The sequence below is a fragment of the Pholis gunnellus genome (assembly GCF_910591455.1).
Source record: "Pholis gunnellus genome assembly, chromosome: 14".
Lineage (NCBI taxonomy): Eukaryota > Metazoa > Chordata > Actinopteri > Perciformes > Pholidae > Pholis > Pholis gunnellus.
In genome coordinates, this window is record NC_136541.1 from 14,616,540 (window position 1) to 14,628,789 (window position 12,250).

Below are 12,250 nucleotides of genomic sequence, written 5' to 3' on the forward strand. Positions count from 1 at the left end.
TTCTGTCAATTATCAGCCAACATACTGTAGATACCAATATATCTGCTATGAGCTAATATTGGTTGATACATGGGCCCAGCTGATTATCCATCAATAAGATCAATATGAGGATGTGAGGGAACACGTGCAGATTTTTTAAATAATATTTTCTGTTATATTTAACAGCCATAAGTCTATGGTATTCAGTGTCTTGCCACAGCAGGCTTCAGTAGTCTGGACAACAATACACAGCTACACTTCAAGTGTCTGAGTCTCTCTGATGGTCTGTGTGTGTGTGTGCATCATACAAGGCACAGTAATGATGACACTTGTGTTATTTACTTAGCTCTTGTGGTGGTAGAAGGATACTATGTCAGTTTCAATGAGGCTAGTATTCCACCGAAATCAATCAAGACAGGGATGTGAAGCCATGAATACTGTTGATAGCTGGCATTTTAATAAAGCTCAAAGTAATAGAAAAACAACATAAACCCATGAACAGTTGAGCATATTTAGTAAATTGAACAGAAAATGAGTTGGAAAAAATACAATGGTTTTCTCAGTATGCTTAATTAATGAATTTCATACAATACCACAATAAAACCTCATTAAGATTTCATATACCTAGCCTTTGCTTTCAACACACTTCCTTCAACAGCTGTACTGCTTCATTAGTACACAACTCCAACAGGTCAATGTCATTACAAAAAATACTTCTATATGCCAAAATATATATATGTACAGTGCCAACACATGCGGAAGGAACATGTGCTAAAAAGTCATGTAAAAGTAAAGTAACAAGCATGACGGTCCTGACGACAGTGGACAGGGTCTTGGAGAAGCATCGTGGGTGAATTCATATATTTACAATCTACTTTGAGGGTAATCAAGCTCTAACAGTTAAGACAATATCCACATTAAAGTGGCATTTTAAGTATTTGTTAGTTCCAACTGCAACATGGTCGATGGTGATTATTCCAATTACTCTTAAATTGCACAGACTGATGACACAGGATGGGACTTCCGTCTATATTCTACGACTGATGATGATCGTCTTACCAGTGATACTGTTGCGTGATCACACTTTTTGCATTTGTAGCATAATTAAAGGCCCCAAAGGACAACATACTGATACACATACGTGATAAATTATAAAAGCTACAAGCAGACTCGCTCATTTTGGATGGATCTGCCATCATATACAAACGTCACTTATATACGTACAGTATATTATGTTTCTCTGAATAAAATCTAAGACGCCTTTCAGAATATCTTCAAAGCATTATCAAAATGAGATAAATTAAGAGTCTGTAGCAGGTGCTTTCCAGAATAGTTTCATGGCACTCCATCTGCTCAATCCTCTCATCATTCCACACTTTTGGATAGTAATTGCAATCGCCAACTGAGGTACTTTCCTCACTCTTCTTGGCACTTCACTATACACACACACATACACAAATTTGAACTGTTTTATACATTTTTCAATCACATGTAAGAAAAAAAGCAAGAACTAAAAAAACGTGCCCGTGTAGCAGCAAAATTCTCATTAAAAAAATGCTGCCTCTACCTGATCACGGATCAGACAGGCCACCCTTGCAACAACCTGCCTAATGGGGGGCGTAATCTGATCCCAGACCTGCGAGTGCACACAAATTCAGTCTTTTTTAACAGGTGCTGACAAACTCACACCGACACTCACAGCGCATCCAAATGACACAAAACAAGCATAAGGCCACACATGATCAACTTATAGAAACCAAACTGCCTCTTTGTGAGGCGTGACATTCAGTGCTTCAGTGGTTCAACTAGGTAAGGCATTGGTCCGCCTTTTTGTTTTTATTCTCTCTTTTTTTGGCACGTGAGAACATTGATACACATGCTGACAAGTAAACACTTGTGTCCCGTTTAATTAGTCCAGAGCGTAACAGTCAACTCTGTAACAACAATGTCTGTGAGGCCCACTTGTGTTCTACATTCCAGTTGTGAAATATTACAGTGAGACCACGTGTCCTTTCAATGAAAATGTAAAACTAACACACAAATTCTCCTGTGCTCGTTCCAGAGAAGCATGTCCAAATCTTGCCCGGCCGTCTGGTGCTACTTAGTGTGCAGTTTTTTGGGCGTGGCCTGCTTCTTGGTTTGCCACAGATGGCTGGCGATGGTGATGGCGTCCACACTGGCGGACATGGTTTTGGCCGGGATCAGGCTGAACTGCTTTCTGTCCGAGTTGTACTTATACAGGCCCTCGATCATCTTGATCGTGATGCTCTTCGGCCCGATGCCCGCCAGTTTGGTGATCTCCTCTGTCTCCGGGCAGTAGGCGTACACGGACCTGAACTGGCATCCGGCGTCACGGAACAACAGAAGGAAGTTATTGGCTTCGGATTTCTCCATTTCCTGCACAAAACCAAAGACAAAAGTCATCGTTTAGTGCAGCATATTTCATGCAGAAAAACACACGCACACGTTATTTGCAAAACATACATCAAGTATCTTGTTCTTCTGGCCTTCGTTGACCTTGCCAGCCAGGCAGCAGTGAGCCAGGGCATTCTGGATGATGTACTTGTTGGACTTGGCACTCGGCTCCTTGTATAGTTTGGGTCCTGTGGGAAGAAAGCCCGCGCATGAGATTGCAAAAATCTCTGTGTAAATCTCGACAAACACTATGTAATAATTACAGGTATGTCTTCTACCTGTGTACTCATTGTTGGAGGGCGTGGATGAGGTGGTGGAGTCGTTTTCCCAATCCTTCTCTCCGTTGCGACTGCCAGTCGAAGGACAAGAAGAAAAACCTTCTGCAGAGTCCGGCCTGGAGACGATCACATACAGACCGACAAATGACACGCGGACACGACGAAAACCCACAACAAACACGTAGAGGTTGATGCACATAAGTGTGTATGAAAGCGTACGCCGACAGATTGCACAAACAGCCATGCACACACACAGTTATTAAACACACACACACACACAGAGAGAGATGGTAAAACAAGGTCAGACGCTGTGACACAATTCTCAAACCCTGCCTGTCGTCTTGCATTACATCACACTGAACCGACCCAGCTGTGCAGCGAGAGACAGAGAGGCCTGTTCAGCCAAGCAAAGCAAAGTCTCAGTGCTGTCTTTATGGTTTCTGTGAGGCATAAGCTCAGGTACTAGTGGAGGAAACAGCAAACACAGCGGTGAAAGGCAGAGCAGCCAACATAAGAGAAGAGAGCAAACAGCAGCCGGAAGAACAATGCTGCGAAAAGCGGAAGAGGATAGAGAGCAGGAGAACCGAGGCGAAGACATCTCAGCCACACAGGTCCCATATGTACGTCAATGCAGAAGCAAAAAAACGGCAGTAATGTAATTTGTCAAATGATTTCACTGTTGACACATCCGTCTACTTTTTATGTGAGTCTGTGATGAAAGAACGTCCAATGAAAAGCAGGCTTAAGTCACATGGAGCTAATTCTACATGGAGCCACATCCGGTGCACTTTTGTCTGTTGAATCACTTTTTTTCGGAGCATTACTAACCTTCCCTTTCTTTCTTTGGGAGAGCTTAGAAAGAACGGGATATGGGCTAGTTTATTGCCTCTGACGGACGCATGCAAAATAGAGGGAGAAATGAGAGAGGGATACAAGAGAATCAAGAGTGTAAGCCTCATAAAAGTCAAGACTTAACAATTAAGAAAAAATAACTTAAACATCACAAAACACCCCGTGACATTAAAGCCACGGCAGAGTATATGATATCTGGGTGTCACAAATGAAATATGGGGTCGTGAAGTTTTAAAATTTGAATTGTAGTCCATCACAATGGCGGTAATATACTGAGGGACGGTGAACTGCACAAACCCACTGCAATATTACAAAAGGTGAAAATGAAAGAAGTAATTCTGAACTACTTGTTGTTATATTATAAACATACATAACTAGTGTGATACTGTGAGATCTATACTTCCTCTTCTACTATACAAGAATAAAATATTGTTGAAAGGAGCTTAAAGACAAGATTGATGAAAACGGCCGGACAGAGTATTTGTGCTTCTTACATCTGTGATTTGTAAATCAAGAGCAAGGAAAGAGAGTCTAAAATCCACGCTGTAGGCATAGAGTGGGTTCTTACCTGTTGTTCTTCCTGTTATTTGGCTGGTCTCTGTCGTTGTCAGCCAGATTGAGAGACGCCAAAGAAACACTCGACACTGAGAAGCCTCGAGGACGCACCCCTGCAACACAAGGAACGCTCAAGCACGGCTCGGTAATGCAGCCGGAGGTGTGTGTTTGTGCTTACGGTTTGTATGTTGCTCACCTGTGGCTCTCACAGGGGGCGTAGGCGACTCCATGACGTCCCTGTGGATGGACTTGGGCCGCGGCTTCTTCTTCAGGCTTCCAGATCGGGGCTTGATGACCTCGTCCATGTTCTCCTCCAGCTTGAGCTGGTTCCTCCTCAAAAACTCGTGCTTGATGTAATCCCTCCTCGCCTTCTCATTATCCTTCTTCTGCTGCTCCCCCTCGGCTTTCACCCTGGGGGAGGAGACAGAGGTACAGATTCATTGTGTGACTGCACACTCAAGTTCAAAAGTATGTGTTGATGCTACAGACATGGGGACAGTGTTAGCGTTGGCAAAAAGAGTCAAAGTAAAACAGACCGTGCAGACTCCCTCTTCTGCTCCTGGTCCAGCTCCTGCTGTTGCTTCTTCACCTGAGTCTCCTTCTCCCTCCGAAGCCTCTTCTCCAGCAGAGCTGCTTTCTTTGCTGCCATGTCCTCCTCGCCTTTCACATCATCCTGGTGTTTAAACGGGTGGGGAACGCACAAAATAAGATCGTACGGAGAGATATTTCCACTGCATCTTTAATACCTTCATGAAAAGCTGGCAGTCATGTTAACTCAGCAGATTAATTATTACACCGTGTATTAAGTTATTATGACAAATAACCCCTTAGTGTGTAATCATTAGAATCATGTTGGTATTTTTGGTAATGTGGTATAAAGTGTCAATTGCAGTTGGCCTAAATTTGCCTCTCTATATCCTTTAAACAGCTCAACAGGCTCATGGGCATTGTACGATTCTTCCTGTCGGTGCTACCTGCACATAGCACCATAAGGCTGTATACACTGTATTATTAACGAGAAGTTAATAATACAGTGTATATCAGTCAATATAATAGTTTTGCTGCAGTGGTTCCAAAACTGGATGAAGGGGGCCACCAGGGGGAGAAACGTGAGGAGTTAAACTTCAGTTGAATAGCACTTTTTCACAGCAGACGTTGTGACCTGTCAAAAATGTATAAAGAATTGTACGGGGATATTGAATAAAAAATCTCACTCAAGTTTGTGAGAGAAAATTCCTTAGGGTTGTGATCGATTATAAAATAACATGGAGAAGACATATTGACCTATAAAACATTTATAAATTCAACAGTCTTGTTACGAGCAATACGTATTATGAATAAGACTGGTTACTACGATCACACAAAGCCATTGTTTCTAAAATCTCATGTTATGAAATGTAATGATTTGGTATATTATAAAATAATGCAAACAATGTTCAGAACTAAAACAAAGTCACTGCCAGACTTTGAACAAAGATTATTTTTCAATACACAAGTGAGATGTTTGTAACTTTACCGTACAAAAAGCTAAAAAAGGGATCAAAAGGAGATGCATTTCTATTTCTATTGTTGAACTCATTTTTGGTTTTCAAAAGGAGTGTTTATAAAGCTATTTTTGAGTGCGAGTGAAATATATTTTTCTTTTCTTTTTAAAATATTGTATTGCCCTGAGGGTAGCGTAATTGATAAGAATGTAGGATAGGCATATAAAAGCATTATGCTTCTGCCTATTCAGTCATATTGTACTAGATTGTATATCGGCTGTTTTTATTGTATTGTGCGTGATGGCTGAATAAAACACTACTGCTAAAAAAAATGCAGACAAACACAGGAGCAACTAAGTTTGTTATAAATGTGATTCTCACGTGGCTAGCAAGATTTATGCTAGCAAGTTAGCTAAGATGGACAGACTTTTGACCTGTCTTGGTCTTGAGTTGCAATGGAGTCTTGTGTTCAAAGCAAACACGTTTACTCTATTTCACACAAAAGCTATTTCATGGATTATCTTAAGACATTTGGAAGATAAAAACAATTCTGTAGCTCCAGCTCACCTTGAAGAAGAATCCACAGCACATCTTTTGGTCTTTTCCATACGTGTCTCCTCCTGCCTCTCCATCTCCTTCCCCCTCTCCCGTCGTCTCCTTGCTGCGGGGTCGTCCTTCTGGAGGTTTCAGCCCAGACAGAGTCACCTCCACCAGGTCTCTTCTGTCCTGGGGGTCTCCCTTGACCCGGCTGCCTGTGGGCCCTTGGATCTCAGACACCGGTTGACACAACACCTCTGACGACTGCGTTTGCTTGACTTCACCCTTTCTTTCCTCCCGTCGCTCGTCTTCCTTCTCTTTGGCTGCTTCTTCAGTAGACAGCTGAGGAGTGCCAGCACTCTTCTTTACCACTACGTCTTCTTTGTCCTTAGTGTTTTCTTTGTTGTCCTTGGTCTCTTCGTTCCTGCTTTCCAGAGGCCCCTCGTCGTGGCCCAGGTACGCAAACGGGCTGTCCTGGTTTTGGCTGGAGGTGAAACGTCTTAGTCTGGGTATGCTGTCCACTGAGGTCTGGGTGTTGAGCATTCGACTGAAAGGCGTGACCTTCAGATCATTTGGTCGTGGAGTCCTGGGTGTCCTGGCATGGAAGGAGGCCGGACGGCGCTTGATGCCAGCAGGGGAACGGTTGGGAGCGCGAGGAGAGCCGGAAGAAGAAAGGATGGGAGACAAAGACCCAACCGAGCCTCGTCCCGACCCCCGGCCCGTCACACTGCTGCTACGCAACTCACGGAGCTGCCTGTGTGGAAGAGAACGCACACGGTCCTTTATGTGTTCACAAACAAAAATATCTTCTTCTATCTTTTTCTTTGTCATTAAGTGATACCTGTGCGGAGATGGAGCAGGAGGAGGAATGACCCAGGATTGTTGCTGTTGCTCTCTCATGGACATGATCGTCTCCTGCTGCTGGGCCAAACGCTGCATCTCTGTCTGCAGGAAGCCCAACGACGTGTTCAGCCTCTCAATGGAGCGAGTGTATTCTGTGAGGTCGATTTCTCCCGGAGACGCGCCTGTATCACCCACCACATTACATGCACAGGTCAGTCAGTCATTTACCAATTTGACAGAACAACCAGATGGAGACTGCCTGATCAGGAAGTTCTCCCAAGCTGACTCTGTTGCAGTTCGTTTGTGGTCTGAAAGCAAACTGACCCACCACTGACTGACTTTGTGATACGAAATGTGATTTGTAGCATACATTTCTACTTCTTCTGTACACAACACTCACCTCCAGCATCCTCACAGGGGGATTTAGGAGCTGCTCCGTCTGGCTTGCATCTCTCCGCCCGCTCCATGCTGCCCTGGTTGGTTTCCTTTGAGGCCGTGAGGGGCTCTGGAGAAGGTGCTTCTGCTGCGCCCGAGCTGGGGCTGAGGGGGGCAGTGATTCCTTTTCTTCTCACCACATTTAGAAAGGCCGTCCTGCCCATCCTCTGACGATGGCGGGTGAAAGCTTCTTCCACCTGTGACGAGAGCGACACAGTGTCAACATTTCTATTTAAAGCTATGCTACTTGGCTGTCTGTCTTTGTCCTGATCTTTTTACCTTCTTCTTTTGGGCTTCAATGGCTCTCCGTTTCTCCTCCAGCTTCATCCTCAGCTGAATCATCTCTGAGGCTATCAGGTGGGAGGGGTCTCTGGGGGAGGGCGTTACTGGAGAGGGAGATGTGATTGGCAAAGGAGGTGTAGACATCTACAAAAGAAATGCAAAGATCATTGACATTAATTCTATACCGACTAACTTCACTCCAAACTGTATTTCTGCCTCTGCATCAAAGGTAGAGTTCAGACGAGGGAATGAGTGACACACAATAGGACACAAACCTGAGAAGAAATGCTTTTTGGCAGGTGTGTATATGGCATATTGAGATCTGAACTCTCCGGTGTGGTTCCTCCACTACTCCTTCCCTCCAGCTTCCTGAACTTCTGCTCTGCAAAGCTCGTCATCCGGACCATGCCTCCCCCAGAGAATCCAGAGGACGAGGCGGGGCTGACTGTGTGGGATCTGGGGATTGTGGGTGCTGAACTGGGACAGGGGCTGCCCCTGTCGCCCCCGTCTCCCCTGTCGCCCCCGTCTCCCCTCTCACCCTCGCGGTTAGCATCACTGACCCCTTTCTGTCCTCCTTCCCTGCGCTCCTCCTTCTCCGGCTGGTCAGGCAGAGGACACGACCGGGTCATGGCCTCACAGTCTGGGTCTATGTCTGAATAGTCTCTCAGGGAGGAGGAGTCCTCATCCAAGCTCTGGATGTCCTCTGTCCTCACATGGATGCCTGTGTCAACTTCATCTGTGGACACAGAGTTGGGGTCGTGGTCGTTAGGCTGAGCCTTAGCTGAACCCAGGTCGTCATCTTGACCGTGGGCCCCTGAAGGGTCCGAAGGGTCTGAAGGCTCCGCGCCGTGGAGAAAGAAGCCATTGTCTCCGTCCCCCATGCCCAGGCTAGCGTGGGGCCGCTCAGTGTCGTGGATAATCTTCAGGGCCTCCTCGATGCTCGGAGGACTTGATGGGCTGATGTGGCTGCTGCGGTTGCCATGGTGATTGTTGGGGCTGTGGTGGCTCTCTGGGAGCCCGTTGGAGTACCTAGAGACAGATTTGGGTAAAATAACCGATGATTGTTGAAAGTAAGGGTTAGCTTTAGGGGATATTTACTATCTCATCTGCTGGATGTCCTTCTCATCTTTCAGTCTCTTTGTAGTTTGAACATATTTTTAACTCTAACATTAGCATTTGTAGCAGAGCCCTTAGGTAACACATGGATTTAAGAACAACTTAGATCATTAGTGGGGTCTCAAAGCTAATAATCTTGTGTTTATCTATAAAGTTTTTATGCACGTTGAACCGTTGAATGTTGAGGAGCAGCACACAAAAGCAAATGACTGTAAACAGGCACTGCACTTGCTGCTGCTGCAGGCACTAACATGGCTACAACTAGAACTAAAGGCTAAATAATACACTAAACCTCCACCCACATATGCAAATTTAAATTCTTTATTTTCCCACTGGGGTAGAAAAACAATCCTTATGTCACTGAACAAACTTTTACTCAAAAAATCCATCCATTCATTTACCTCATGTATGAAAAATTGCCGAATGTCCACCCAAAAAACAACAGAACTGTCTCTTTAATTGAGAATGTGGCGATGTAGAGGATAGAGGTTTAGTATTTTATCCATCCATCCCTCTGCTGTACCTGCTTTGGTTCTTGACTGAGAAGGTGTTGTTCCTCCCGAGGGGTTTGTGGGAGGTGAACTCCTCGTCCTCCTCAGGTATGTGTCTGCTCTGGCCGTTTACACTGACGGGCATGAGGGAGAGGTGGCGCTTCATGACCCCTCGAGATGCATAGTGAACTTTGAAGCCAAGACCGTCACTGCTGACAGAGCGGGTCATACCACCGAGGGAGGGAGCTTCACAGGGCGGCACAGTCGGGTCTCCGTCCAGAGGAATCTCAAAGGAGATCCCCCGACAGGAGGAGCTGAGGGAGGAAGTGTAGTGTTAGTTTAATAAGGAAACATCAGACCACTTCACGTCTGCTCTAGTAGGGCATCTGTGGAGTTCAGGTACCGACCGTTTTTCTTTGGGCCATGTCCCAACACAGCCCTCCACGTAGGACATGGAGGTAGACCTCTTCATTATACCTGTCACAGACACAGAGTAGCTTCTTACTGCATGTATTAAATCACTTATTTCAACAGTTAACGACACATGCTGCAGTGATCTGCTTTAGTTTCAAATTTGTGTAGGGCTCAAATATAGCATGCGTGATACTGGAGCGACTGACTGCATGTATATTAAAACAGCCACTAGAGGGCCTCTAGTTTCACATCCACACATTCTTCCACTGTTCTATATTCATGGCCCAGGTAACTGCTAATAGTACTGATTATGTCGTATTTTTAATAGCACCACATAACTATGTATGGGCAAATTATGGAAAGACTGTTAAAGCTTTGTTAATAAGAATAGTGATACCAATGCTCCTGATGTATTTACAAACGAGGAACATGAAACAATACTCACTCGCATTGTGACAAATCTGGACGCATGATCACTAAAGAAAGATGTATTCACATCCCCAGCTGATAAGAAATATTTTACCCTGTGACGGGGCATTCTCGGGGCTGTCAGGTGTGTCTGCATAGCTCTGTTTGATTGGACTGGAAACAGGAGCCATATTTCTACAGGACGATACAGGCTCACAGGCTGCAGAGGGAAACATATGACAGATACTCAACATTCAACTGCAACCTCAGGTTAATTAATAATGTAATCCTTTAGCATGCATAACATATCATCATCATCATCATCATCATCGCAGTTAGCAATAGCATGCGGATGTTATTGTGAACTTGTACTGTACCGTTTGGATCAAAGACTCTGGGCTGTACAAATGAGGGTTTAACCACTTCAAACCACCAGAAAAGCTCAGCCATAAACACCAGGTAGTTACTCTGCAAAACCACACACACACACACACACACACACACACACACACACACACACACACACACACACACACACACACACACACACACACACACCTTTGTGGTAAATATTGCAGTCACATATGTAGTCATTTATGTATATCATTAACATGACATGTGTCTCTTTGCGGTCACAGCATTTTGACAGATCAGTGAGGTCACAGCCTGCAAACTGTTGCTAGGTGACGGGCTCAGGTGTGTGTGTGTGTGCACGTGTAGTTGAATATTATCACATGTTTCATCGTCAGGGTGCTTTATTGTCAAAGTCCTACGCCTCTTGAAAACTGCCAAAAACACCATCTGGAGTTCAGTTTAAATATGTCACATGTGCACAGACGGATGCACACAGCAGCGAGCGAGTAACCTAAATCACTGATGAATGCATTTGTGTTATAAAGAGAGAGGCTCTGGGGGCTTATATGGATGATTTCATCTGTAGGAAACCTCTTAGTTAACACACACACAGATCAGTTCATTTACTTTCTAGCAAGAATAGATGTAAAAAGATAAAAAACGTCCTAAAAACTTTATCTTCATTTTAGATACGCCAGATAATACTGCTTAATGGCAAACACAACATGTGTGTTTGTGTAATATATGAAATGAATGGACATGCACACACACACACACACACACACACACACACAGGATTTAGTGGGCAGGCTATGGGGAATGGGCAGCGTGCCCGTCTCTTTGGTCTTCATGACCATTCTCTCCCTCTCCTCCCCTCCTTTGCCTACTTGTCCAATTCTAGCACTATACACTCAATGCACAGTCACTATAAACAATATAGTGAATGAGAAAGGAAGGGAGAATTAGAGAGCAAAAAGTGCACAAGTGTAAAAAAGTCTGCTGTGTTGTTTTGAAGAATGGAAAGTCCCAGTCAGCTTGGACCGTGACTTGAATCTGAATGTTCCTACCCACGCTCCCTGCATACTATTTACCCACACGGCTTCTCAGAGAGGCTTTTAAAGTTGTACAGTAAGTATATTATTATTTAGAAACAAATGTGTATAACATGGGGAGATTTTAGCCAGAGGACTGAGTGAATCAGCAGTTGTTGTTATCTTTGAAGTTCACAGATTTGACTCTAAGATAGAAACAGAGGATGTGGAGGTGGAGGGGGGAGACAAGGGAGGCAGGCAGAGACGGGTCAGGACTGTGAATCTCCTCTGAGCAGAATCTGTCCTCTGTCTGACAGAGAGGGGGGGGGGGGGGGGGGGTACAAAAACGGCTTCCAGCATTTGTACTAGAAAAGCAACGACACTCTGGAACACACAGGCTGTCATATTCATTTAATATGGCAGCAAAGCGATACTCACTGTTGCAAAATGATCTTTATGTCCCTGCTAACACACACACACACACACACACACACACACACACACACACACACACACACACACACACACACACACACACTAACAACCCCTTAGAGAACCAAGCCTGCTCACACACACACACACACACACACACACGCACACACGCACACACACACACACACACACACACACTAACAACCCCTTAGAGAACCAAGCCTGCTCACACACATTCATTATTCAACTTTTCCTTGCCTGACTCATTTTTGCCTATTTTAATGCCGCCCTAACTCTCCCTATTCCCCGAAACACTTTTCTTTCTTTAACTGAATCTACATGGT

The 12,250-nt window shown here is 44.7% G+C and overlaps 1 protein-coding gene across 1 annotated transcript in view; it reads right to left on the minus strand.

Moving 5' to 3' along the window:
* Positions 1 to 414: 414 nt before the first annotated feature.
* camsap2b (calmodulin regulated spectrin-associated protein family, member 2b) overlaps positions 415 to 12,250 on the minus strand; it is a 30,156-nt gene continuing 18,320 nt past the window's right edge. The window contains exons 8-23 of the mRNA XM_079172426.1: positions 10,467 to 10,557; positions 10,205 to 10,309; positions 9,675 to 9,744; positions 9,300 to 9,581; positions 7,936 to 8,689; positions 7,658 to 7,804; positions 7,344 to 7,575; positions 6,942 to 7,125; positions 6,131 to 6,854; positions 4,616 to 4,752; positions 4,276 to 4,490; positions 4,093 to 4,192; positions 3,501 to 3,560; positions 2,673 to 2,788; positions 2,464 to 2,582; positions 415 to 2,376 (exon numbers count right to left, since the gene is read on the minus strand). Of these exons, the coding sequence (XP_079028552.1) occupies positions 2,077 to 2,376; positions 2,464 to 2,582; positions 2,673 to 2,788; positions 3,501 to 3,560; positions 4,093 to 4,192; positions 4,276 to 4,490; positions 4,616 to 4,752; positions 6,131 to 6,854; positions 6,942 to 7,125; positions 7,344 to 7,575; positions 7,658 to 7,804; positions 7,936 to 8,689; positions 9,300 to 9,581; positions 9,675 to 9,744; positions 10,205 to 10,309; positions 10,467 to 10,557 (3,636 nt within the window). The 3' untranslated portion in view covers positions 415 to 2,076. The remainder of the gene's footprint in view (positions 2,377 to 2,463; positions 2,583 to 2,672; positions 2,789 to 3,500; positions 3,561 to 4,092; positions 4,193 to 4,275; positions 4,491 to 4,615; positions 4,753 to 6,130; positions 6,855 to 6,941; positions 7,126 to 7,343; positions 7,576 to 7,657; positions 7,805 to 7,935; positions 8,690 to 9,299; positions 9,582 to 9,674; positions 9,745 to 10,204; positions 10,310 to 10,466; positions 10,558 to 12,250) is intronic.